We start from the raw sequence: 26,622 nt of genomic DNA on the forward strand, positions 1-26,622 counted from the left end.
TCCTCTGCACCCTCTTTAAAGCATCCACATCCTTCTGGTAATGTGGCGACCAGAACTGCACACAGTATTCCAAATGTGGCCTAACCAAAGTCCTATACAACTGTAACATGCCCTGCTGACTCTTGTACTCAATACCCCGTCTGATGAAGGCAAGCATGCTGTATGCCTTCTTTACCACTCTATCGACCTGCGTTGCCACCTTCATGGTACAATGGACCTGAACTCCCAGATCTCTCTGTACAGCAATTTTCCCCAGGACTCTTCCATTGACCGTATAGTCCGCACTTGAATTAGATCTTCCAAAATGCATCACCTCGCATTTGCCTGGATTGAACTCCATCTGCCATTTCTCTGCCCAACTCTCCAATCTATCTATATTTTTGCTGTATTCTCTGACAGTCCTCCTCGCTATCTGCAACTCCACCAATCTTAGTATCATCTGCAGGGATGAAAGCAAAATGAATGGGGAAGTTGGGGCCACACTGGAGGCGGAGGTATGGAGTTAGGGGCTGTGGAGGGTGAATGCCACGTTGCCGTGTGCGAGACTGCATCTTATCCAGTTAAAAGTAGTGTTTTACATACATAGATACATAGAAGATAGGTGCAGGAGGAGGCCTTTTGGCCCTTCGAGTCTGCTCCGCCATTCATCACGATCATGGCTGATCATCCAACTCAATAGCCTGATCCTGTATTCTCCCCATAGCCTTTGATCCCATTCTCCCAAGTGCTACATCTAGCTGCCTCGTGAATATATTCAAAGTTTCAGCATCAACTACTTCCTGTGGTAATGAATTCCACAGGCTCACCACTCTTTGGGTGAAGAAATTTCTCTTTATCTCTGTCCGAAATGGTTTACCCTGAATCCTCAGACTGTGACCCCTGGGGTGAAATTCTCCGGAAACAGCGCGATGTCCGCCGACTGGCGCCCAAAACGGCGCAAATCAGTCGGGCATCGCGCCGCCCCAAAGGTGCGGAATGCTCCGCATCTTTGGGGGCCGAGCCCCAACCTTAAGGGGCTAGGCCGGCGCCGGACAAATTTCCGCCCCGCCAGCTGGCGGGAAAGGCCTTTGGTGCCCCGCCAGCTGGCGCGGAAATGACATCTCCGGGCGTCGCATGCGCGGGAGCGTCAGCGGCTGCTGACGGCATTCCCACGCATGCGCAGTGGAGAAAGTCTCTTCCGCCTCCGCCATGGTGGAGACCGTGGCGAAGGCGGAAGGGATAGAGTGCCCCCACGGCACAGGCCCGCCCGCGGATCGGTGGGCCCCGATCGCGGGCCCGGCCACCGTGGGGGCACCCCCCGGGGCCAGATCGCCCCGTGCCCCCCCCGGACCCCGGAGCCCGCCTGCGCCGCCTTGTCCTGCCGGTAAGGTAGGTGGTTTAATCTACGCCGGCGAGACAGGCATTTTAGCGGCGGGACTTCGGCCCATCCAGGCCGGAGAATCGCGGGGGGGTGGCCCGCCAACCGGCGCGCCGCGATTCCCGCCTCTGCCGAATATCTGGTGGTGGAGAATTCGGCAACCGGCGGGGGTGGGATTCACGCCAGCCCCCGGCGATTTTCCGACCCGGCGGGTGGTCGGAAAATCTCGCCCCTGGTTCTGGACACACCCATCATTGGTGAATAGCTGTGGTCCCAGCACCGATCCCTGTGGTACTCCTCTAGTTTGCCTGCCAATTTGAAAAGGACCCCTTAATTCCTACTCTTTGTTTCCTCTCTGCCAACCAGTTTTCTATCCACCTCAATACATTTCCCCCAATCCCATGCGCTTTAATTTTGCACAATAATCTCTAATGCGGGACTTTGTCAAACGCTTTCTGAATGTCCAAATATACCACATCGACTGGCTCCCCCTTGTCAACTGCACTGGTTACCTCTTCAAAGAACTCCAACAGATTTGTAAGGCCAGGATGAGTTGTTTTTTTGAGGGAGTGGAGGAATGGTGCGAGCATTGCTCGAGGGTGGCCTGCACACCAGACACACGTGTTTTGGTCCTTTTTAAGCTGGTGGATATCTGGAGGTCCTTTTTCAACCCATATCGGCGATCCTAAATATTGAGCTTGAGCCCAGCTATTGGCTATTTTGGGGGTTTCAGATGTGCTGGAACTTCAGATGGGGCAGATGTCCTTGCCTTCGCCTCGTTGGTAGCACAGAGGCGTATCCTGCTGGAATGGAGGTTGGCGACTAAGCTGAGTGCCTCAGCGTGGCTCGAGGTTTTTGTAAGAGTTTTTGCACCTCAAGAAGGTCAAATACACCGAGGGGGTCGATTGAAGGTTTCCACTGGAGATGGCAGCCGTTTATAATGTATTTAAAGAATTGGACACTGTTAGCTGTTGGGGGGGAGGTTTTTTTTCAGGGGTTGGAAGATTGTTTTGTGGACTTGTTTGGGTTTATGTTTGGTTAAGGGTTTTTTGTTTATGTTATATAATTTTGTATAAAATGTTAAAAATGTAATAAATTCCCCAGAGACTGTGGCAGAAGGTGTGATCCAAACCTGAAACGCCAAGCTGGGCCCCACATTCTCAAGTACACCTAGTTTTACATGGTGTACTGAACAGGTACTCTTTGACTAAAATGGAACACAGAACTACTGACGTAAAAATCACAGTTCCTACTGCAGGCCTCCCTACCCTACTTGTCATATTTAAGGTGGTCAGAAACTTTGCACCGATCCGGGACGCAACAAGGCTGGTAAATCTCACGAGAAGCCTCTCACAAGATTTATCAGCCTCGTCATGCCTCGTAAGATCTAACGCAATCTCACAAGTCGTCGCAATCTGGATCCCGCCCATAGAGGCAGTTAGTCTCACTTAAATATGTCTGATCTACCCAGTGCCCGGGATCAAACGGCCTCACTTCGGATACCCCGAGCAGGCATTGTTTGGCACCAGTTTCCACAAACGTGGACCAGGTGTACTGGCACTTTGGGGGATGTCTCCCAGGTGATTAGGAGCCCTGGTGGTACCCAATGCCAGGCACTGCAGCACTGCCAGTTTGGCAGTGCCACCAGGGCACCCTAATCAACTGGGAGACAGCCCCCAAAGTGCCGGTGCTCCTTTCAAGTTGAACACCACTTGGAAGAAACATTGAGAGTAGAAGAGCCCTGGAACTCCAGGCTGGAGTATTCTGTATTCTGAATCTGAGAACTGGAATTGTTGCAAAGTTTACCAAAGAAAGAGAACTATCACAAATTGCAAGAAGCTGAAGGCCGTGTAAATAGTAAATTACCAGAGTAGTTTCATTAAGCTGGGCATCAGTTTGAGAGGCATAGGCAAACACCAAAGCATCTAAGAGCCATCATTATGCTAGTTAGTGTCAGAATAAAACAAAAGAAAAAACTTTAAAAATCCTATTTTAGGGACTTCTGGTGGCGGCATTGAAGGAGTAGGAGTATGGAAAAGATAATCAAGAAGGCTTACGGCATGCTTGCCTTCATTGGCCGGGGATTGAGTATATAAATTGGCAAGTCATAGCTGTATAGAACCTTAGTTAGGCCAAACTTGGAGTATAGTGTTCAATTCTGGTCGCCACACTATCAGAAGGATGTGGAGGCTTTAGAGAGGGTGCAGAAGAGATTCACCAGGATGTTGCCTGGTATGGAGGGCATTAGCTATGAGGAGAGGTTGAATAAACTTGGTTTGTTCTCACTAGGGGGCATAGGATTAAGGTGCGAGGGGCAAGGTTTAGAGATGTGCGAGGCAAGTTTTTTTACACAGAGGGTAGTGGGTGCCTGGAACTCGCTGCTGGAGGAGGTCGTGGCAGCAGGGACGATAGTGATGTTCAAGCGGCATCTTGACAAATACATGAATAGGATGGGAATAGAGGGATACGGACCCCGGAAGTGTAGAAGATTTTAGTTTCGACGGGCAGCATGGTCGACGCAGGCTTGGAGGGCCGAAGGGCCTGTTCTTGTGCTGTACTTTTCTTTGTTCTTTGTTCTTCGTTCTTTGAGTAAGTCGTGCATTTGATGGCTCCCGCTCGGGTCGGCCTTTTGGACCTTTTCCCACAATTTTCTACCGGACTTGATTTGAAAAATCGATGAGAGAGGCAATTGTGTACTGGATTCCCACATCGGTGCATGGAGAGGAGACTAGAAGTGCTCGCAAAGGCAGAAACAGAAGACTAGAGAAGGCTTGGGCTGAAACTGCAGCGGGAGACAGCATGGCGGACGACTGGAGCTCTGGCTTGTCGACCCAGCGGTCAATGGAGCAGCTGATGCAACCTATCCAGGAGGACTTCGCCAAGCAAAAGCAAGACTGCTTGGACCCGATTAAAGAGGCAATTGCGCGGCTGGAGCTTAGATTGGATGCCCAAGATCGGGCGATCCAGAAAGTAGAGAAGACACTGACTGAAGAGGAGGCCATCAAACTGCGGTGGAGTTGGAGGTGGGGTTGCTGAGAGACCAGCAGAAAAGGCTCCTGGGGAAGGTGGAGGACCTAGAGAATAGGTCCCGCCGGCAGAACTTGAGAATCGTTGGGCTCCTAGAGGGGTCCGAAGGAGCGGACGCTGGGGCATACATAGCGGCATGTTCGAGAAGCTGCTGGGGGATGGGACATTCCCCTGACCCTTGGAGGTGGACAGGGCTCACAGAGCGCTCTCGAGGAAGCCGTGAATGGGAGATCCCCCGAGGGCAATGGTGGTGAGATTCCACAGGTATTTGGATAAGGAGTGTATTTTACAATGGGCCAAGCAGACATGGAGCTGTAAATGGGACAACAGTATCATGCGGATCTATCAGGACCTGATTGCGGAGGTGGCCAGGAGAAGAGCGGGGTTTAATCAGATAAGGTCGACCCTTTTTAAGAAAAAGGTGAAGTTCAGACTGTTGTATCTGGCCCGTCTTTGGGTCACATGCGAGGAGCAACATTTTTATTTTGAGTCGCCTGAGGAAGCGGTTGAATAAACTCGGTTTGTTCTCACTGGAACGAAGGAGGTTGAGGGGAGACCTGATAGAGGTATACAAAATTATGAGGGGCATAGACAGAGTGGATAGTCAGAGGCTTTTCCCCAGGGTAGAGGGGTCAATTACTAGGGGGCATAGGTTTAAGGTGAGAGGGGCAAGGTTTAGAGTAGATGTACGAGGCAAGTTTTTTACGCAGAGGGTAGTGGGTGCCTGGAACTCGCTACAGGAGGAGGTAGTGGAAGCAAGGGCGATAGGGACATTTAAGGGGCATCTTGACAAATATATGAATAGGATGGGAATAGAAGGATACGGACCCAGGAAGTGTAGAAGATTGTAGTTTAGTCGGGCAGCATGGTCGGCGCGGGCTTGGAGGGCCGAAGGGCCTGTTCCTGTGCTGTACATTTCTTTGTTCTTTGTTCTTTGTTGAAGCGCTGGGCTTCGCGAAAAGAAAAGGACTGGTGGCGGACTGAGAACTTTGAACTTTGCGGGCTGGACACTGGCCCAAGCGAGGGGATGGCTGATCGGCGAAGGGGGGGGACGATGAGCCCCCCAACTGGACTCGAAGACTAGAGGGGTCGCGATCCTGAACAAGCGAGTGGTGTTTGAGGCGGGAAGAATAGTTTCGGATGTGGGCGGCCAGTACATTATGGTCAATGGAAAATTGGAGGGGGGTGCAGGTGGTACTAGTAAATGTGTATGCGCCAAATTGGGACGATGTGGAGTTTATAAAGAGGATGCTGGGGAGGATACCGGACCTGGACTCACACAGGTTGGTCATGGGAGGGGACTTCAACACAATTATTGACCCTGGTTTAGACCGGTCAAGCTCAAAAATGGGCAGGGTGCCAGCAATGGCAAAGGAACTAAAAGGGTTCATGGAGCAGATGGGGGGGGTGGGCCCATGGAGATTTGGGCAGCCGAGAGTGAAGAAGTTCTCCTTCTACTCACACGTGCATAAAGTGTACTCCCGGATTGATTTCATTATTCTGAGCAGGGCTCTACTGACGGGGGTGGTGGACACGGGGTACTCGGCGATCACAATCTCAGACCATGCCCCGCACCGGGTTGACCTACAGGTTAGTAAAGACGGTAACCAGCACCCGCACTGGAGGTTAGATGTGGGACTTTTAGCTGACGAAGAGGTGTGCAGATGGTTCAGGAAATGTATTCAGAACTACCTGGAGGGCAGAATTTCGGCAGCGGTGGTCTGGGAGACATTGAAGGCGATGGTTAGAGGGGAGCTGATCTCGATACTGGCCCACAGGGAGAAGGTAGACAGGGCAGAGATGGACCGACTGGTAAAGGAGATACTACAAGTCGACAGGAGGTATGCGGAAACCCCAGAGGCAGGGCTTTTAAGGGAACGTCAGAGGCTACAGGCAGAGTTTGGCTTGTTAACCACAGGGAGGGCGGTAGAGCAGCTGAGAAAGGCGAGGGAGGCGATTTATGAGCATGGAGAGAAGGCCAGCAGAATGCTTGCACAGCAGCTTAGAAAGAGGGAGGCAGCCAGGGAGATAGGGAAAGTAAAGTATGGAGACAGGGACCTTGTGGGAGACTCAGCAGGGGTGAATAAGGCGTGTAAGGAGTTTTATAGTAGGCTGTACGGGTCGGGACCCCCACCTGGGCCGGAGGGGATGAGGCACTTCCTAGGGGGCTGAATTTCCCGAAGGTGGACGGGGAGCTGGTAGAAGGGCTGCGGGCCCAGATCGGGATCGAAGAGATAGCAGAAGGGTTGAAGGCCATGCAGTCGGATAAAGCCCCGGGGCCGGACGGGTACCCAGTGGAGTTCTATAAAACGTTCTCTGGGATATTGTGGCCGCTGTTGATGAGGACATTCAATGAGGCAAGGGAAAGAGGGGTGCTTCCCCGGACAATGTCACAGGCCACGATTTCGCTGATTCTGAAGCGGGACAAGAATCCGGAGCTGTGTGGTCCTACAGACCGATATCCCTGTTGAATGTGGATGCCAAACTGCTGGCCAAAAATGTTGTCCTCTAGGATTGAGGATTGTGTTCCGGACGTTATTGTGGAGGACCAGACGGGGTTTGTTAAGGGAAGGCAGTTGGTGGCCAATGTAAGAAGGCTGTTAAATGTGATCATGATGCCCCCGGAAGGTAGGGAGGTGGAGGTAGTGGTCGCAATGGACGCAGAGAAGGCCTTTGATCGAATAGAATGGGAATATCTGTGGGAGGTATTGGGACGGTTCGGATTGCGGCGGGGCTTTATTGACTAGGTAAGGTTGCTGTATCAGGCTCCTGTGGCGAGCATACGGACAAATAGGACAACATCGGACTATTTTAGGCTGCATCGGGGGACGAGACAGGAATGCCCCCTCTCCCCACTGTTGTTCGCAGTAGCCATACAGCCATTGGCAATTGCACTGAGAGCATCAAAGGGCTGGTCCGGGTGGCAGTGGAACACAGAGTCTCGCTTTACGCAGACGACCTGCTCCTCTATGTATCGGAACCAGCAGAGGGGATGGAAGAAATCATGAGGAGTTTGGGGGAATTTGGCTGGATTTCGGGGTATAAACTAAATATGGGGAAAAGTGAGATATTTGCGGTCCAGGCGAGGGGACTGGAGAGGCGACTGGGGGAACTGCCATTTAGAGTGGTAGGGGGAAGCTTTCGGTATCTAGGCATCCAAGTGGCGCGGGAATGGGAACGGCTGCACAAACTAAATCTGGCCCGACTAGTAGACCAAATGAAGGATGATCTCCGAAGGTGGGACGCGCTCCCGTTGTCACTAGCTAGGAGGGTGCAGATGGTGAAGATGATGGTCCTTCTGAGATTCCTGTCTGTGTTTCAGTGTCTCCCCATCTTTATTCCGCGGTCCTTTTTTAAACGTGTCAACAAATGGTACATCGACAAACAGTGTTTGGTTACAGTGCAGAACAAGGGGCCAAACAAAGCAAAATACATGAGCAGCATAGGGCGTCGTGAATAGTGTTCTTACAGGGAACAGATCAGTCCGAGGGGGAGTCGTTGAGGAGTCTTGTAGCTGTGGGGAAGAAGCTGTTCTTATGTCTGGATGTGCGGGTCTTCAGACTTCTGTACCTTCTGCCTGATGGAAGGGCTGGGAGAAGGCAATGCCTGGGTGGGAGGGGTCTCTGATAATACTGTCTTCCTTCCTGAGGCAGCGGAAGGTGTATACAGAATCAATGTGAAGGTGGTAAGCTTGTCTGAGCCGTTGGGCTGAGTTCACCACACTCTGCAGCTTCTTGCGATCTTGGACCGAGCAGTTGCCATACCAAGCTGTGATGCAGCCGGATAGGATGCTCTCTATTGCACATCTGTAGAAGTTTGTGAGAGTCGATGCAGACATGCCAAATTTCTTTAGCTTATTTGTACCACTTGTGCTATATCACTGTGTAGATAAACCCAACCTTTTTATTTAAAACTGTAGCCATCTGGGATGGCCACTTCCAGAATACAAAATGGATGCTCGCAATGAATGTAGGGAACTATGGACAATGTTAGGAAAGCAGGCAGGCACAGAGCCTGTATGCATATTGGGAAGGCAGCTCCCAGACGGGACTAAAACTGTAGGTCAATTAACATATTGATGGCCCATCTCCGGGAACAAAGGAAAGACACTCAAGCAACTGATACAGCTCGAGACATCCCGGCGCCAGTTCCTCCAACCGACAGCAACAGTGACAGCGATAGCGACAGCCCCAGCCCCAGCACACACTATGATTACACCCCTGTGGTGTTGGGTTCTCTGGTGCACAGATGAGCCAACACAGTTGTATGTGGTACAACTCTATTTTATTTTAACTCTTATATACAGTTCGTTCTGGATAGTCTGCACGTGCTGTCTCCCTGAGTGTGTCGTGTAGCAGGTCTGTCCTGGTCCTCGTCTCCAGCTAATACTGACCACCAGGTGTCGTGTTTGTGCTTTTATATCTTTCTGTGATTGGTTGTGGTGTTGTGTGTTCTGATTTGTCTGTTGGTGTGTCCATCATGATGTGTGTGTTTGAATATCATGACATCCCCCCTTTTTACAAAGATATGTGCCTACGTGGTTATAAATATAATCGTGTCGTGAGTGCATCTAAGAGTGTGTGTGTGTGTTGTGTACAGCGTGTGTATATGACGTAACTATTTACATGGGGCGATGTCGGGTGCGTCACACTAACAAGGGTGTACCATAACAAAACATGAATGCGAGAAAAAAAACAACTTGAACAGTGGTCCGGTCAGACGATATCTGGAATGATAAACAACAACAGGTTATAATACAGAAGTGTTTGACTTTTTGAACGTATGAACAGCGTTATAAGTCCAGTCTAATGGGTGACCGCCTCAAGAATAGGCTGGTCCTCAAGCCGGTTCAGCTGTGGAGATTTGGGTTCACACTGGTTCACCTTGGACTGTTGGAGGTGATGCTGCTGCCGAAGTCTCTACTTTTCCATTTGTTGTACTTCGTGCAGTGCTTGGTTTTTTCATTCGTGCAAATATAACATTCAACATCTTTGTTAGTGTTGCCTTGGCTGTGGTTTGGTTCTGGTGGCGATGGAAGGGGCATGATCCGTGGCATCTCCACGAAGTCATCCTTGGGAACCAGTGGAGGATCCGGCGTGTGCGTACGGTTCAGTTGCGAGCGTGGAAGGCGGCGCAAAGCTCGCTGATTGCGCCTACGCACCAATCCATCCGCCCTGCATGCCAGGAACAAGGTGGAGTCTTTTTTCTTTTTATGTTTGTGGTGGACGGCATCTTGTAGCCGATGGGTCGTTGCCATCGAAGAAGCACCATCACTAATATCATGCAAGGCGATGACTGTGCCAGATGTGGAAGTTGGCCGAGACCGTGCACGCTGGTTCCGGCCACCTGCTGTGCCGGAAGGGCGACTCCGCAGAGAAACGTCGAAGCATGTCGCCTTGGAGAGAGAATTGTTGCTCGCATCAACGTCTGGCGATGGCGCGAATTGGTGTGTCCGTCTTGGACCGCCGGTGCTGGTCGCCACTGCCGACCCAGTGGGACTGCCACGCGATCCATTCCCTGTCGCCGTGGCATCCGCCGTCACCCTGAGCGTGCCATCACCGAGGCCGCGACACCGCCCGTCCGGAGCAAGGTCTGGCATGCGCGAATCAGAGTCGGCGCTTGGCTGCTCCCCATCTGGAGTCCAGTCTGCCTTCCGTCGATGCTCCCCGTCCGGAGTCCCAACAGGTTCACTGGAGGCAGCCGAGATTCCCTGAAGCTGCACTTCTGGAGTCGGAACATGTAGGAATGCACTGACCAGTGGAGAGGCTCGAGCCATCGAGGGTGGAAGCGGTGCGCCGCCACCGCAGTCGTCAGTGGTCCCACCGTGATCGCCGAGTGCCTCGGTACGCACTAGGCGAGGTCTGTCACCTTGCACCTTTTGCATGGGAAGTGGCATGCTGTCGTCACTCGTCTCACATCCCGTGGATAGATCCTCATTAGCAGCTTGCTGTTCACTAGGGTTGGGTAAATTGTCAGAGTTTTCATCTGGTGGTGCACACCATGTCGGTGGACTGTCATTGTCTTGCCATTATCCTTCATTTGGGCTTTTCTTCTTTGGAATTTTAAATCGTCCCCCAGACATTGCAGAACCTTGTTTATTACCCCCAAATTCTCCCATATGTATGGTCTCGAATATAGGATCCAATGTTTCTATCGACATTGTACTATTTTCCAAAGAACATTCCGTTTCACTTTTCTTCTCAGGTGCCTCATATGTATCTTTGTCTAATGTACATGCCTTCATGGTCTCTGGGTCTGATTTTGCTGGGACTGGCATGGTCACAGTCTCTCTTTTACTGTTCTCAATTGCCCACATTATACTCCCCATACATAACTGCTTAATCACTGGGGTTAGTGTGGTACAATGGATAATCGGGTCGACCTTATCTGCATCTTCACCATTAGTGGAAAGCACACTTGGTTCACTTGAAACTGCTGCGGGTTTTAAATTTGTTATCTGGCTACTCGATGTCGGTGTCCTCAGGATTCTTGCTCCAATGTTCTGCTCATTTATCAGTGGAGTGTGTATAGGTTCAATGCAATTAATGTTCCCCTCAAGGTTTGAAGAGTCATTACTGACTAACTGCTGGTCTCCGAAGTTGGGACTTTGCGGCGTTGTGTTGAAGGGAGACATTTGTCCCTGCTGTAGATATGATTCAGGTTGTGTTATTTCCATTACCTGAGGATCAATGTCTTGTCCATTTTTTCGATCCGTACTAAAACACTGGCAATTCTCAGTCTGCTCCTTGCAAGTTAAACATTCAATTAATTTCGTTAGCAAATCCTCAGCATCCTTCTGTGACCGTGCAGCATTATTAATCTCTGTTCGGCTATAATGATCCTGAAGGTCAGCGCATAAACCTTTTTTCTTCGGGCTTGGAAGAGGCGATTCCTTTGGCTTGTCTTCAGTTGGGCTGGAACAGTCTTCAGCGCTGTGCCCGTCATTGTAGCATGAGAGACCGTCATGGTCATGCTGCTGTGTAGTGGAGCATGGTAGGCTGTTATAGCCTTCTTGCTGTTCACGTGAGCATGGCAGACTTGCATCGTCTGCCGCTGGTTGGTCAGGAGAGGTTGCTAGACCCTCATGGTCTTGTTCCTGCAAGGACCGCACATTGGAGTCTTGCGTTGCTTCTATCGTGGAGGCTGTCCACGAGCTCTCTGTGGAGGCTTGTGACACTGGAGTCACTTCTTGTTCGTGCAAGGACTGCGCTCTGGAGTCTTGCGTTGCTTCTATCGTGGAGGCTGTCCACGAGCTCTCTGTGGAGGCTTGTGACACTGGAGTCACTTCTTGTTCGTGCAAGGACTGCGCTCTGGAGTCTTGCGTTGCTTCTATCGTGGAGGCTGTCCACGAGCTCTCTGTGGAGGCTTGTGACACTGGAGTCACTTATTGTTCGTGCAAGGACTGCGCTCTGGAGTCTTGCGTTTCTGCAATTGTGGAGTCTGTCCACGAGCTTGCTGTGGAGGCTTGTGACTCTGGAGTCACTTCTGGTTCATGCGAGGACTGCGCTCTGGAGTCTTGCATGTCTTCTTTCATAGAGTCAGGAACGTTGAGCGGGACGTGGACCACGCTCTGTGTGGCAGCAGGGCGCTCTCCGTGTGCTTGCACCACTCCCTGTCTGTTAATGTCAGGCTGCAGCATCATCCGGTACTGATAAGTTGGAACGTCATATCTGCTGGGTTGAAGATCCTCAAATCCGAAAAATGAATCCGCATCTGCGTCGGATTCAATGTGGGGGCCGCCAATGTGCAACACGAAAGGTTCTTCCGAGTCATAGTTGTATAGGACCACGGAGCTATCATTGGGCTCGCGAGGTCCGGAAACACTGTAAAGATCGTCATCGAAGTATTCGAGGTCGGAATCATCGGCTTGTGCGTAGGTAACTGTTTGTCGGAGGGTTCTTCGGAGGTCAAATTCATCTCCTGGGTCAATTTGCGGCAATGTGCTGTCATTCCAGGTGAGGGAAGGTTGTTTTACAGCTTTAACAGATTTTTGTTTTTTTGATTTGGGACGTTTCCCTTTTAAATTGGATTTGGGACGTTTCCCCTTTAAATTGGTGCGGTCTGGGGCCTCTGACATCCTGACGCTCGGTATGTAGCACGTAGGAAGCGACTGCGCATGCTCAGATCGCTGTTCCTTTACCGATGGCCGTTTTCTTGACTGCGCATGCGCAAAAGAAACTTCCGGTTCTGCGCACTGCTCGCGCAACTGTGCTAGCGTGATACCTTTAGTAAGATGGCCGCCGACCTCGACCCAGCCCTCTCTCAGGCCCGGGATTTCGGCCTCTGGGAATTCGGGCTCCGGGATCCCGGCCACGAGGTGAGTACTGCCGCTTTTCTTACCTTTACTTGCCGATTGGATTGCGTTTTCTACACAGTACTTGGAGAATTTGTCCAGGACTGCCTGGTAATCGTACCTTTGCTGCCTCCTGAAGAACCTGAACCTTGTGAATATTTCTCTTGCCCTTGCACCGGCGATGGTGAGGAGAAATTCAATTTTTTCGCTATAATCCAGGTCTTGGAGTTCAGCTGCCACCAGGAACAATTCGAACACTTGCCGGAATCGCCGCCAGTTTTCGCGGAGATTGCCGTGGCACTGGAGCGGCTGCGGAACCGGGAGCTCTATCATTTTGCCTGGGCACTGCTGGTTGTCTGTGTACACTGAGGTATGACGGCAGGTATCGATCCACTCCTGTACCATGTGGTGTTGGGTTCTCTGGTGCACAGATGTGCCAACACAGTTGTATGTGGTACAACTCTATTTTATTTTAACTCTTATATACAGTTCGTTCTGGATACTCTGCACGTGCTGTCTCCCTGAGTGTGTCGTGTAGCAGGTCTGTCCTGGTCCTCGTCTCCAGCTAATACTGACCACCAGTTGTCGTGTTTGTGCTTTTATATCTTTCTGTGATTGGTTGTGGTGTTGTGTGTTCTGATTTGTCTGTTGGTGTGTCTATCATGATGTGTGTGTTTGAATATCATGACAACCCCTGCACCAGGCCCCACTCCCAACGACTCCGAACACGATTCCAGCGACCCCTTTGAAATAATGTATATTAAAGCCCCTGATCCAGACTCACCGCCCGACGATTATGGATTCCCCCCTAGCAGCTCCAACCTCGACAAAAAACACTGGCACTGAGATAATTTGTTCAGGCTCATCCGGGATGATGAGATGGACCCCAATTCGCCCCAAGCAGCTTTGGCACAGCTACTCCAGTCATGAGTATGGCAACCGGGTGAAGGTGATGACTTAGAGTCTGACTCCCACCACACGAATCCCTTTGCGATTCAGTTCACTTTAGAGCAATGAGGTGTCCAGATGATGGTAAAAAGGAACCGATGGAGATTTACGGTGTCCTTTCTGATGGAACCTGCACCATGTTTGTTATGTATGTTTGTTTGTTATTGTGAATGTTAAATGTTGTTTGTTAACTCAAGGGGCGAGATTCTCCACTCCCGCGCCGGTTGGGAGAATCGCCTGGGCCGCCAAAATTTCCCGCGACGCCGGTCCGACGCCCTCCCGCGATTCTCCCAAGCGACGGGAATGGCCCCGTCGAGTTCCGCGGGCCGGAGAATCGCCGGAGACACCCAAAATGGCGATTCTCCGGCACCCCCGCTATTCTCAGGCCCGGATGGGTCGAGCGGCCAGGCCAAAACGGCGGGTTCCCCCCGGCGCCGTCCACACCTGGTTGCTGCCGTCGGGAACAGCGTGGGAACGCTGGGGGGGCGGCCTGCTTGGGGGGGGGGGGGCGGGGATCCTGCACCGGGGGGTACCTCAAATGTGGGATGGCCCGCGATCGGTGCCCACTGATCGTCGGGCCGTCCTCTCTGAAGGCGGACAGATCCGCGGCCCCGCAAGATCCGTCCGCCATCTTCTTGCGGGGGCGGACTCGGAGAGGACGGCAACCACGCATGCGCAGGTGACGGCAATTATGCGGCGCCGGCCGCGTCAATTATGCGGCGCCGCCTTTACACAGCGACAAGGCCTGGCGCATGTAGATGACGCGGCCCCGCTCCTAGCCCATTATCGGGCCCTGAATCGGTCGGGATAGGGGCCGTTTCGCGCCGTCGTGAGCCTTGACGGCGTTCACGACGGCGTGGGCACTTCGGCGTGGGAGTGGAGAATCCCGCCCAAGGTTTTCATGGCACCACGCCCCATCTTGATGCAGTCAGAACTACCCTTTTGATGCCAAATGGCTGTTAGAGGAACTAGTTTGTCCGCACTGATTTGAAGGTGGAAGATAGCCACAAAATGCAACCCCCACGAAAACCACAAATTCTTACCGTTCTTGCCAGTCACTCAGGCAGTGGAGAAATGGCACTGGTCCCCGCCCTGCCTGAGGACCCCCATTTGGTCAGCTACGCTTGGGTAGAGCACATACGGCATTGTTCACCGTCCTACCCGGGGATTCCACCCATTCTTGCCCATACGCACCCCATTTGGAACTTTTAGTTCAAAACTCTTTTGTCTGTTTTACGGCGACCCTTAGGTTGCTTTCCATATGCTATTTACATCCTCAAACACTGGGATGGTACATTCACCGCATTGCCCACACAGGCTGCGAGACTGCTCCCACTGTGTCAGTTTTTTTCTCGGATGTCTGGTCCCAAATATTTGGTTAAAAAAAAAAAATGTGAGTCACAGATGGTGACCAATTATAATGGGTAATTGGCAATAAAAGGACAGACAGACAGACATACGAGATCTTAAACAAGATAATAACAGAAATTATGCTTGTGCCCACAGAACTCCGGATCCACAGAAGCCTCAGGAAGATTGCGAAAGAAAGAAGAAGATGAAGACAACCATCATAGTCTACATTTGGATCTTCGCGCGATCCCTACAGTTGCGCGCGGACGCGACCCCCCTGGCCCCTACCACACCGGCCGTGAATGTTTCCCATCCCTGCACTGTACCCAGAGATAGCAACCGATACACCAACCTGGTGTGACAAGTTCATTACTTGGTATTCCCTGTCCTACGTTGTAGAAGCACTATTAGTACTTGCAATACTCTGCAGTGTCGTTCAGACACTAAGGCTTAGGAAATGGCGCAGGAAAGCCTCCTGCACTCCGGTATACACATTCAGATCCCCCATTTTCGGACTTCAACAAACCCCCACCCCACCCTCTTTAAGTGAATTAAAGTGCATCCGTTTTTTTTTGTGTTTGTTTGTTCTAATAAAAATGTAAAACTCTGTGCTTGACTGCCAAGCCAGAGAGACCTGTGTTGCTGCTACTGTATAGTTTAAAATGTTGTACATGTTTTTCATGATTAAGGATAGTTTAGTTAAGGACAGTTAGAGGTTCCAGTTTTGTATTTTATTTTGTAATGAATGCCTGAATGTCATAGCGCCCCGTAGAATTTTATAATGATGTGTGTACATAAAAGTAATTTAGGTAAAAGCTCCAATCCATAGGACAGAGTAGTGTAGAGCCTGTCCTTGCTTATGGGTGCCCGACTTAGGAGGAGAACGAAGAAGATGCAGTAATTTGATCTTTCACGCTTCGCGTTGAGGATCACAAGGAGGGTGTGTGGCCATCTGGGATGGCCACTTCCAGAATACAAAATGGATGCTCGCAATGAATGTAGGGAACTATGGACAATGTTAGGAAAGCAAGCAGGCGCAGATCCTGTATGCGTATTGGGAAGGCAGCTCCCAGGCGGGACTGAAACTGTAGGTCAATTAACATATTGATGGCCCATCTCCGGGAACAAAGGAAAGACACTCAAGCAACTGATACAGCTCCAGATATCCCAGCGCCAGTTCCCCAAATCCAAAGCGCAAACAAAGCAAGGCCAAAGGCCACCTAAGACACGCCCAGCCATCAGGGTACTCACCCCTTTATTGGTCAAGATCAATACCAGTGATCAAGATGCGGCCCAATTAATTGGGGCCAAGTTTAAGGCCCGCCCAAAAGCGCACGGAGCCCCTCCAGGTATAAGAAGAAACCCCCAAGAGAGAATCGCTCTCTTGGACTTGGCTCTCAAAGCGGAGAGACCCATCCACCAGCTGCACCAGAAGCAAATAAGTCCAAGGTCAACGCTCGCTCCCAGACGGACGACCTTAGCTGTTCTCCTGTATACCTTCGAACCCAACAGCCTCAGATCCGAACAACGGCCATTGTTCCTCTGACTGAGTGGACACCTGAAGCTAAATATAGGCATTAGCGTTAGAGATAGTTTAGTTTGTAGTACTTTGTGCATGAGTACATATTATTGTGTGTGTAAATAAATAGTATTGACTTTGAACTAACTAACTGGTGTATTGGCTCTTTGATCAGTATTCGGGTTTGAACTTTGTGGCGGTATCGAGAGATACCTGGCGACTCTAAAGCAAACATAATTAGGATTATGGAAGGTGACCATATTGACCGCCATATTTAGAACCAGACAAACAGAGCAACAAAACAAATTTATAATCAACTAAATCTACTTCAGTTCCAGGAGATAAGCCTTCAGTGGGCCTGACCAAAGTTTTTAAAACTGTCTCTGATCTTTGTACAATCTTTGTACAATCAGAACATTTTAAAAAGTGACATAAGCACAATAAAGATCACCAATACTAATGAGATTATGTTATTAATTTTTATGATAAAAATTGTTCCAAGGACATTTTACTATTAGCAACAGAAATACCTACCTTTTGGCTTCTCAGGTAAGGCATCCACATGTTTTGAACAAGCTCATCGCGATACTTCTTTGAGAAAGAACCAGCATAAGAAATGAAAGTTGTCATCAAGAGAACATCTCCACAGAGAGTTTCCTCCTGCTCATGATATTGTGTGACAGACTGAGCCCAGCGTACATTCTCTGACTAACGTATGAAAAACAACAAAAAATCAGAAACATCAATAAATGTTCACATAGCAGAATGCAAAAAACATATAGACTGCTAAATCATACTTATTTTCTTTTGATGAAAATGAAGCTGAACAGCTTGCATCTTACAAATAATATTATGACAAATATTCATTTTACATTGCAGAATTTCTGTTTTAACAATTAAGCTAACATTTTATTACATAGTGGAAGAAGAGTATGTTAAAAAAGAACTGAGGTATTTATGGTATTAAAGTATTTAAAGCAGTTTAGCTGTTTTAAATTATTAGAACCATTTTGGGATGAACAACACCGTAAAATAATAGGTATATTTCTGCACCACAAGGTTTTATATGGTCTCACCTCTAGGCCTTTTACTAATCTGTTAGCCAGTTCAATTGTCTTATTGGTTTTGTTCACTTCATCCTGACAACGGACTTTTTCAGATGTAGCACTTTCAAAGGCCGCTGTTAATCCAGTCAGGCTCGTGTCCAATTCCTTTCAATAATGAAAAGAAGTTAGAATTAAAACAAAGTCTGTAGTCCATTCCAACAATTTTGCTCTTGCTACCACAAATAGAAAGTCTAAAATAAACTTTTAGGCCTTTTCTGCCCTAGCCACTTTTTTTCCCACCCAAATCTTCACTTTGTGGGAAAGCCCCAGTGGCTTCCTTTCCCAGGCTTTCAGTTAAAATTGCTATTAGGTAATCAATTACATTATCATTATCAGGACAAAACATGCATATAGAAAAGGAGGACCGCACCAACGTTGGGTGGGTGCCTCAGTTGCTTGCTGAATAGAACGAGTTAAAAATCAAATAATGGGATCTGAGCAGCTTTCTGACATTAAGTAACCTGCATGATTGTAACTCTGCACCTGCCTGATGAAAGAGTTAAACTCCTTGCATGCATGCCGTTTAAAAAATCAACACAATTGTTCTGTCTCAGAAGGAAAGACCTGTAACTCTTAGGAAAGGGCTGGTGCTGGTCCAAAATGGAGTTCCATTTTAAGGTCTACAAGACCAGTTCGGATCAGTACCAGTCATTTTCCAAGATTTACTGGTTTTCCCTTCTGGGTGTCAGCATGTTCTTACTGGTTTTAAATGCAGAACTTTTGACAGTGAAAACCCCCTGTCATAGAGGTCCGATTTCCCCCCCGAGATGTGCCACAATTTTCAATTGGCACTATCATTTATTACTCATGTAAATAATATTTGAATTATTCATCCATTTTGACATCAAATGGTGATTTTATTTGGCACGTTATAAGAACGTTGGGAGTTAACTAAACAGGGAGCGCGTTTAGCCGCGAGTTTCCCGGCGTCGCAGTGCTGAGAGACACAATGTTGTAAAATAGAACCCTGCTTCGATGGGGAAGGACGCACATAGCCTCGTTTTGTGCACTGAGAAGCTCTTCTCGCCAGAACTCCTCAGTGTAGTGAGAGATCAGGATGCCACTTAAAAATGGCGTCCTGATGTCTGGACCCCGAAAGCACCCCCAAACCCCCCCCCCCAATCCCCAAAGCACTATGGGATGGTCACTATGGGGTGGCCCCTTGGCACCTCCCAATACCCACACCTGACCTGATCACCACTGCACAAAAAAATGGCAACCATGTCAGTACCCCTGCCAGCTGGTAGTGCCACCTAGGCACCCAGGTGGCACTACCATGGTGCCAGGTTAGCAGTGCTAGGGTGCCCAGGTGATACCAGCAGTGTATCACCCTGCCCAAAGGGCATACACCTGGGGGTTACCAAACCCCTGGGAGACCCCCACAAGTGCCATCCCATCTGGTCCCCGTTTGTGGAGACCAGTATTGAATGGTGCTTACCCGAGGTCTCTCCAAGGGGATAGATCCCAAAGCCTCGGGTACCTTGTGAAACTGCACATTAAAGTGAGGCTAGCTGTCTCGCTTTAATATGCAGATTTGCTGAAAAGTGATCCTGTCTACAATGGGCGGGATTTACATCGCAACATTCTCGCAAGATCACATTAGATCTCACAAGGCGTCGCGAGCCAGGTAGATCCCGGGAGCGTGGTCTCCCGGTTTCTATTGGCCATGCTGCACTGTGGCCACTGCTTTTCAGGCGCAGCATGGTCATTTGATCGCACCCTTGGTCACGTAATCATTGGCTGCTCACTAAGGTAGCCAACATGACTGCAGATCACTACTGATATCATAGAAACTTTCATCATGTCATTCAAAAGCTGGACAATTTCCCAGTCAAAACAAAAATTAAACTTTGTCCATGAGAGAAAAGAAATGGGTAAAAAGTTAATCTGCAAACCCATTGGAGGCAGAATTATGCAGAAAAAACTTGAAACGAGAAATTACATCGCAAAAATGTCTTCCATAGTACTTTAATTTCTGAAATAGTTTTAAGTTGAAATAAAAACAGTTAAAATCTTCCATTGAGGATAAGGGATAAAGAACAAATAAAATGTTGACAAATACTACTTGTTTGATTAATCTATTATTCATGTGGACTCTTTTTTTCAGCAGTGTCGAACTCATGTCAGAACATAAGAAATAGGAGGAGTAGGCCATTCAGCCCCTCAGGTCTGCTTCACCATTCAATAAGGTCAAACCAGATATGGCGGTGGCCCTGCCTCCAATTTTCTGCCTGCCCCCCAGAACTCTTGCCTCTCTTGTCGATCAAACATCTGTCTAACTCAGCCTTGAATATATTCTATGAGCCTCCATTATTCACTGGGGAAGAGAATTCCTCCTCAAATTGTTCTTAAATGATATAATTATAATTAAAAATACTAGAGGCTGGAAATCCAAAATAAAAACAGAAAATACTGGAAATATTCAGAAAAAGTAGCATTTGTGTGGATAGAAACAGAGTTAATCTTTTACGTAGATGATCTATCCTCAGGGTAAATACTGTACAATATTTAAAGGCTAATTTTCAAGCATGCATGATAAGTATATTACCATGCATTCTTGGAAATTATCCATTAAATATGTTTACAATTTATTCTTATAAGATTTTATTTAAGACAGAATGCTGAGATCAGAAATAATTTTTATGTTTCAAAAGACAGACTTTAAATTTCATCTTGTAATATTAAAACGAAGATAATATAAATGAAGTTTTCGATATAAATATTAATTTGTATTTGCTATTTCAAATGTAGGAGGAAAATGCTGCCGCCTCTATGCTATTTTTGAGTATTATAAATGTTTTTAAATATGAAAAAGCATATGTACTTTTTTCTTTACACATTAATATAAGTAGTCTTCGAATAAATGCAGATGCATATTTTGATGTTTGCAGATAATTTCAAAGTAGCTACATTTTGTCCCTGAATCTCTTTGTATTTGAAGTGCTGCCCTTTTCAAAACAAGTGAAAGTTCAATCAAGTTTTGGTGCCATGATGATCAAACAGTGTCACATCACTATGGCAATGTCTGCCAGGGCCACAAATGCAGATCAGCTTTAATTGTACTAGGCCTTATTGCTGGTGCATGTCAATCAGAACCTATGAATTGAAGAAAATTTGTTCTGTTCATTCTGTTAAATGATGTATCCAATTAAACCTGTTAGAATTCATGATCTTCAGTCAAGGTTAAATGAAAGTAGTTACTCCTGTCAGCTATGTGATTAAATGCTGCCTACATCAGGCACATTTATGTGCGAAATTAAAATTTTGTCTAAAGCATGAATCTTTATGCATGCCAGTTAATTATCTTGCAGTCCTTCTACACATTAAATGCCCAGTACATTTGTTCTTAATCATCAGGTGCAATTTAAAACACTCTTCATACCCAGCATTTAACTAGATTCCTCCATTTTAATGAATTCTGTTCATACTGAAAACGTTACTCTTTTCATGGTTTGGCTGTTGCTACGTTATTATAGATTACCAACATTCAAAGGTGTAGTAACTCTACACTTACAAAAACTAAAAAAAATATAATTTTTGAGAAATATTTTAAAAGAATCTTGGTTGTTACAACTTAGGAACGATCCATGATCTATAGGACAATGGCATGATGGCTTGCGTTTTTAGGTGTTCATTTTCTAATATTCATGGTGCTGTGAATGCATGCAATCCTTTGAACACCATGCCACAAAAGTTGTTACAACCATAAAATTCTGTTTGTTAATGACACTGTTGTGAAATAGGCTTGGAGATTTTTAAAAATAAACAAGATAACAGTTTTAGTTATGTTTTCAGCAATCTAAATAATCAAAAAAATATGACAAGGTTATGAGGGACAGGAAAATCAGCACTAAGGAATGTGTTGGCTATGTCTAAGGCAATCTGAATTAATTGGAGTTCATAAATATTTGTTTTTCTTTAAGTGTAATTATAACTGATTTGGATGAGAAAACTTTAAAATACTTATCAGAATGTTCAATCCAGATGTATTTGTTGCATTTTTACTTCAATTATGTTTTCTTGGCCATCTCCCCAAACCATAATGACCTCCTTAGTAAGGAGGATGTACTTTTGGAATTCAGAGATATCCACAACCCCATCAATATCAGCTCTCAATTATAATTTGTGACAGGATAATACCAGTCAAATTTCCTTTTTCACGTAGTCAGACTAACATAGGTAAGCCCATATCCCTAGTCTGAATGTAACTTCTGTGCAAACTTTGAGCTACCCAGTAGAAGGTACAATGTCTTTCTCGCATTACAGATATTGAGAAAGATTTTTCATCGGATTTGCACAAGCTTCCCAATGCAATTTTGGAGAAAGGGAGAAGAGTAGAGGGATGGGGATGCAAACATTCTACGTCTTAGGAGCAATGGAAGTCTATGGAATCTAACTTAATGCATCAGAGGCTTGTGGCTTCTTTCCCCTGGCCTCCAGACAAGGGGCGGGATTCTCCGTCCAGCCCCACCAGATATCTGGTATGGCGCACCCCCGAGATTCTCCGTCTCGCCAGCCGGCCAATGGGGTTCCCCATTGTGTGCCACCCCACGCCATCGGGAAACCCCCGGGCTACTGGTGCAACGGAGAATCCTGACAGCAGAGAATTCAGCCCAAGAGTTCCTGCAGAGACAATGGGCGAAATTCTCCGACCCCCCGCCGGGTCGGAGAATCGCCGGGGGCTGGCGTGAATCCCGCCCCCGCCGGTTGCTGAAGTCTCCGGCACCGGATATTCGGCGGGGGCGGGAATCGCGCCGCGCCGGTTGGCGGGCCCCCCCCCGCTCGATTCTCCGGCCCGGATGGGCCGAAGTCCCGCCGCTAAAATGCCTGTCCCGCCGGCGTAAATTAAATCACCTACCTTACCGGCGGGACAAGGTGGCGCGGGCGGGCTCCGGGGTCCTGGGGAGGGTGCGGGGTGATCTGGCCCCGGGGGGGTGCCCCCACGGTGGCCTGGCCCGCGATCGGGGCCCACCGATCCGCGGGCGGGCCTGTGCCGTGGGGGCACTCTTTCCCTTCCGCCTTCGCCACGGTCTCCACCATGGCGGAGGCAGAAGAGACTCCCTCCACTGCGCATGCGCGAGAATGCTGTCAGCGGCCGCCAACGCTCCCGCGCATGCGCCACCCGGAGATGTCATTTCCGCGCCAGCTGGCAGGGCACCAAAGGCCTTTTCCGCCAGCTGGCGGGGCGGAAATTCGTCCGGCGCCGGCCTAGCCCCTCAATGTTGGGGCTCGGCCCCCAAAGATGCGCAGCATTCCGCACCTTTGGGGCGGCGCGATGCCCGTCTGCTTTGCACCGTTTTGGGCGCCAGTCGGCGGACATCGCGCTGTTTACGGAGAATTTCGCCCCTGAATCCAGTCAGTAACCTGCGACAAATATGTCAATAACCCTGAATTCTGAATTGACCTGGGTCATTGTCATACCACAGTTGTGGATGGAATGCCCACCCTGCCAAAGTGAGATTCCATCAAAGTGGAAAATTCTGCTTTCTACTTAATCTGGGACGAGAGAAATTCCAGAATTTTGCAACCAGAATCTTAAAGGAGTGTTTAAAACTTTCAGTTCACACATTATGACGTTGAGTGAAGCAATAATATGAGAATACTAAAGCTATGCAAACTCAAGGTAGCTTTAATCCCTATTATTCAATTTACACCACAAAACTAAACACTTAAGTACAATTTTAAATGAAAAGGTTATTGCCCTCGTCTTTTCCCAACTTTCTTTTTACCAGTGTCTTCAACAATTATTATTTTAACTTTTATATACTTTTAACTTTTGCGATCTGGTCTAGTCTCTCTTTTTTATTGGATTACGAGTGCGCTCCCTGGCTTCTAACTGACCAGCACATAACAAAATCACTTTGGGCATGAGATTCTACCACAATGTGAGATTGGGACCAGGAAATGCAACCGATATCAGGGCCTCAACCCCAGGACTAAAATCCAGCCCATACTCGCAACAGATTATGGAGCTACAAGAATTATATTCTCAATTCTCTATATACCAATGTATCTACAACTGAGAAGAAGCAAGGTGATTCTTAACCAATTCTTAACAGGGAAGAATTGGAGAAAATCGCCCAGTCCTCTTTTGTGCTGCATGTAGATTTATAAAGCAACTTTCATAGGTCACCCATCCACCTTTGCTGGCATGTGGGGCGGGGGGGGGGGGGGGGGAATCAATTAAAAATCATAGAAACATAGAATTTACAGTGCAGAAGGAGGCCATTCGGCCCATCGAGTCTGCACCGGCCCCTGGAAAGAGCGCCCTACTTAAGCCCACATCTCCACCCCATCCCTGTAACCCAGTAATTCCACCTAACCTTTTTGGACTAAGGGCAATTTAGCATGGCCAATTCACCTAATCAGTACATCTTTGGACTGTGGGAGGAAACCGGAGCACCCAGAGGAAACCCAAGCAGACACGGGGAGAATATGCAGACTCCGCACAGACAGTGACCCAAGCCAGGCATCAAATCTGGGACCGTGGAGCTCTGAAGCAACTGTGCTAACCACTGTGCTACCGTGCCGCCCCAAAATACACATTTGGTAAACAAATAGCAGGGCAGAAACATGATCTGGTACAACCTGGTCGTCATTAGACTTTTAATTCCAGATTTTTATTGAATTCAAATTCTACCATCTGCCCGATCTGGATTTGAATCCATGTCTCCAGAGCATTACTCTGGGTGTCTGGATCACTAGTCCAGTGACAATACCACTACACAACTGCCTCCCCATAAGGAAATGGGAGGCTAAAAGGAAAGTTGCATTAATGTGGCAGTTTTGATAGGCCAGATTGATACCATAAGATGATCTTTTAGCTTCCTTCTGCTCCAAATTCCATTCTTCACATCAAACACATAATTCTTTGGCTGCCACAAAAGAAGTGACTACAGTGGCATAACATTGGTGACTTAAACAATGTGTCACTCCATAACTGTCAGTATTAATTGGTGAGGTCTATATTTAATATACATTGTACTGTAAAATATTAAGAATCTTGTCATGTCCCTTTTTTTAACTGCACAATTATGCACCAACAACAGGTTTGTATACATAAGAACATAAGAGCTAGGAGCAGGAGCAGGCCATCTGGCCCCTCGAGCCTGCTCCGCCATTCAATGAGATCATGGCTGACCTTTTGTGGACTCAGCTCCACTTTCCGGCCCGAACACCATAACCCTTAGTCCCTTTATTCTTCAAAAAACTATCTATCTTTATCTTAAAAACATTTAATGAAGGAGCCTCAACTGCTTCACTGGGCAGGGAATTCCATAGATTCACAACCCTTTGGGTGAAGGAGTTCCTCCTGAGCCCAGTCCTAAATCTACTTCCCCTTATTTTGAGGCTATGCCCCCTAGTTCTGCTTTCACCTGCCAGTGTGAATTTATATTGGATTTAAAAAAATATTTTATGTGCTTCACTGGCAAAGCCAGCATTTGTTACTTATCCCTAATTTCCCTTGAACTGAGTGGCTTTTAGGCCATTTCAGAGGGCAGTTAAGAGTCTCTTTGCTATGGGATGATGTCATATGTGGTCCAGACGAAGGAAGGATGGCAGTTCACTTCTGAAGGCATTAGTGAACCAGATGAGTTTTTTTAATACAATAATTGATGATAGTTCATGGCACCATTCCTGAGACTAGCTTTCAATTCCAGATTATTTATAATAATAATAATCTTTATTATTGTCACAAGTAGGCTTACATTAACACTGCAATGAAGTTACTATGAAAATCCCGTAGTCGCCACAATCCAGCGCCTGTTCAGGTACACCGTGGGAGAATTCAGAATGTCCAAATTACCTAACAGCACATCTTTCGGTACTTGTGGGAGGAAACCCATGCAGGCGCGGGGCGAATGTGCAGACTCCGCACAGATAGTGACCCAAGCCGGGAATTTTATAAAATCTAGATTACTAATCCAGTGATGATGACTACACCATGATATATATCCCCATAAATATATATTTTGCAGGGCAACCTGAAAAGGATGGTGGGAGTGGGACTATCAAATCTCCTCTTCCAGAGAGGTGGCACAGATTCAATGGCCAAATAGGCTCTTTCTGAGCTGTAACCATTCTATGATTCCATGATAATAGATTTAGTGATATTTGGTGAAAATAGTTCGAAGAAAAGATTGGTATTCTTAATGTGATTATCTCTTTTGTTTTCCTCAAGGAACTGTTCATAGACATAAATATTTTCATCTGTATTTTCTCCAGTGTACTATCCATAAGTAGTTACTGTAGGCTTCCATGGTGAGTGTCATGCATACAAATGAAACAAGTGTTAAAAACGAAGAATACATTTTAAAAATTCATTTTAATTTCAGAACAAATCAATTGAAAGTAAATTATGATTTAAAAATAAATAAATTTAGAGTACCCAATTCATTTTTTCCAATTAAGGGGCAATTTAGTGTGGCCAATCCACCTACCCTGCACATCTTTGGGTTGTGGGGGCGAAACACATGCAAACACGGGGAGAATGTGCAAACTCCACATGGACAGTGACTCAGAACCTGGGACCTCGGCGCTGTGAGGCAGCTAACCACTGCGCCAGCGAGCTGCCAAAAGTAAATTATGATTTATCAATGTTTTCGACATTGAATGACTGCTGCACTATTCAAGAGTTATCAAGGTCAATTCACCAGGAACTAGATTCATAGTAGTCAGTGTTGTAATTGGTTTATAATCCAGCCACAGCAATTGCATCAGAGTTTCTACTGCATATGACTTGATAGCTAACTTAACCTGTGATACTGCGCTATACATTGCAATTTAACCATACCTAATGAATATAAGGATTAAGGAACAAACATTGTCGGAGTTACTGAATGATAGTTACTTTGGTAGGTTTATCTCACTGCAGTTTTTAAATAGATTTTCTCAATCAAATTGACACTGCAATTTCTGAAGTAATTCATAAAAAGTTAATTTACAATGCACAGCATAGCCTTTTAATAAATTATTTTTTATAAAAACAAAATATATTTCATCGGAGGTTAATTACAATTCA

General features: G+C 47.4%; 1 protein-coding gene across 1 annotated transcript in view; it reads right to left on the minus strand.

Moving 5' to 3' along the window:
* dnah9l (dynein, axonemal, heavy polypeptide 9 like) overlaps positions 1 to 26,622 on the minus strand; it is a 1,249,478-nt gene that overhangs the window by 243,677 nt on the left and 979,179 nt on the right. Inside the window, exons 60-61 of the mRNA XM_072476205.1 lie at positions 17,571 to 17,705; positions 17,029 to 17,202 (exon numbers count right to left, since the gene is read on the minus strand). Coding sequence (XP_072332306.1) covers positions 17,029 to 17,202; positions 17,571 to 17,705 — 309 coding nt within the window. The remainder of the gene's footprint in view (positions 1 to 17,028; positions 17,203 to 17,570; positions 17,706 to 26,622) is intronic.

The sequence above is a fragment of the Scyliorhinus torazame genome, chromosome 2 (assembly GCF_047496885.1).
Source record: "Scyliorhinus torazame isolate Kashiwa2021f chromosome 2, sScyTor2.1, whole genome shotgun sequence".
NCBI lineage: Eukaryota > Metazoa > Chordata > Chondrichthyes > Carcharhiniformes > Scyliorhinidae > Scyliorhinus > Scyliorhinus torazame.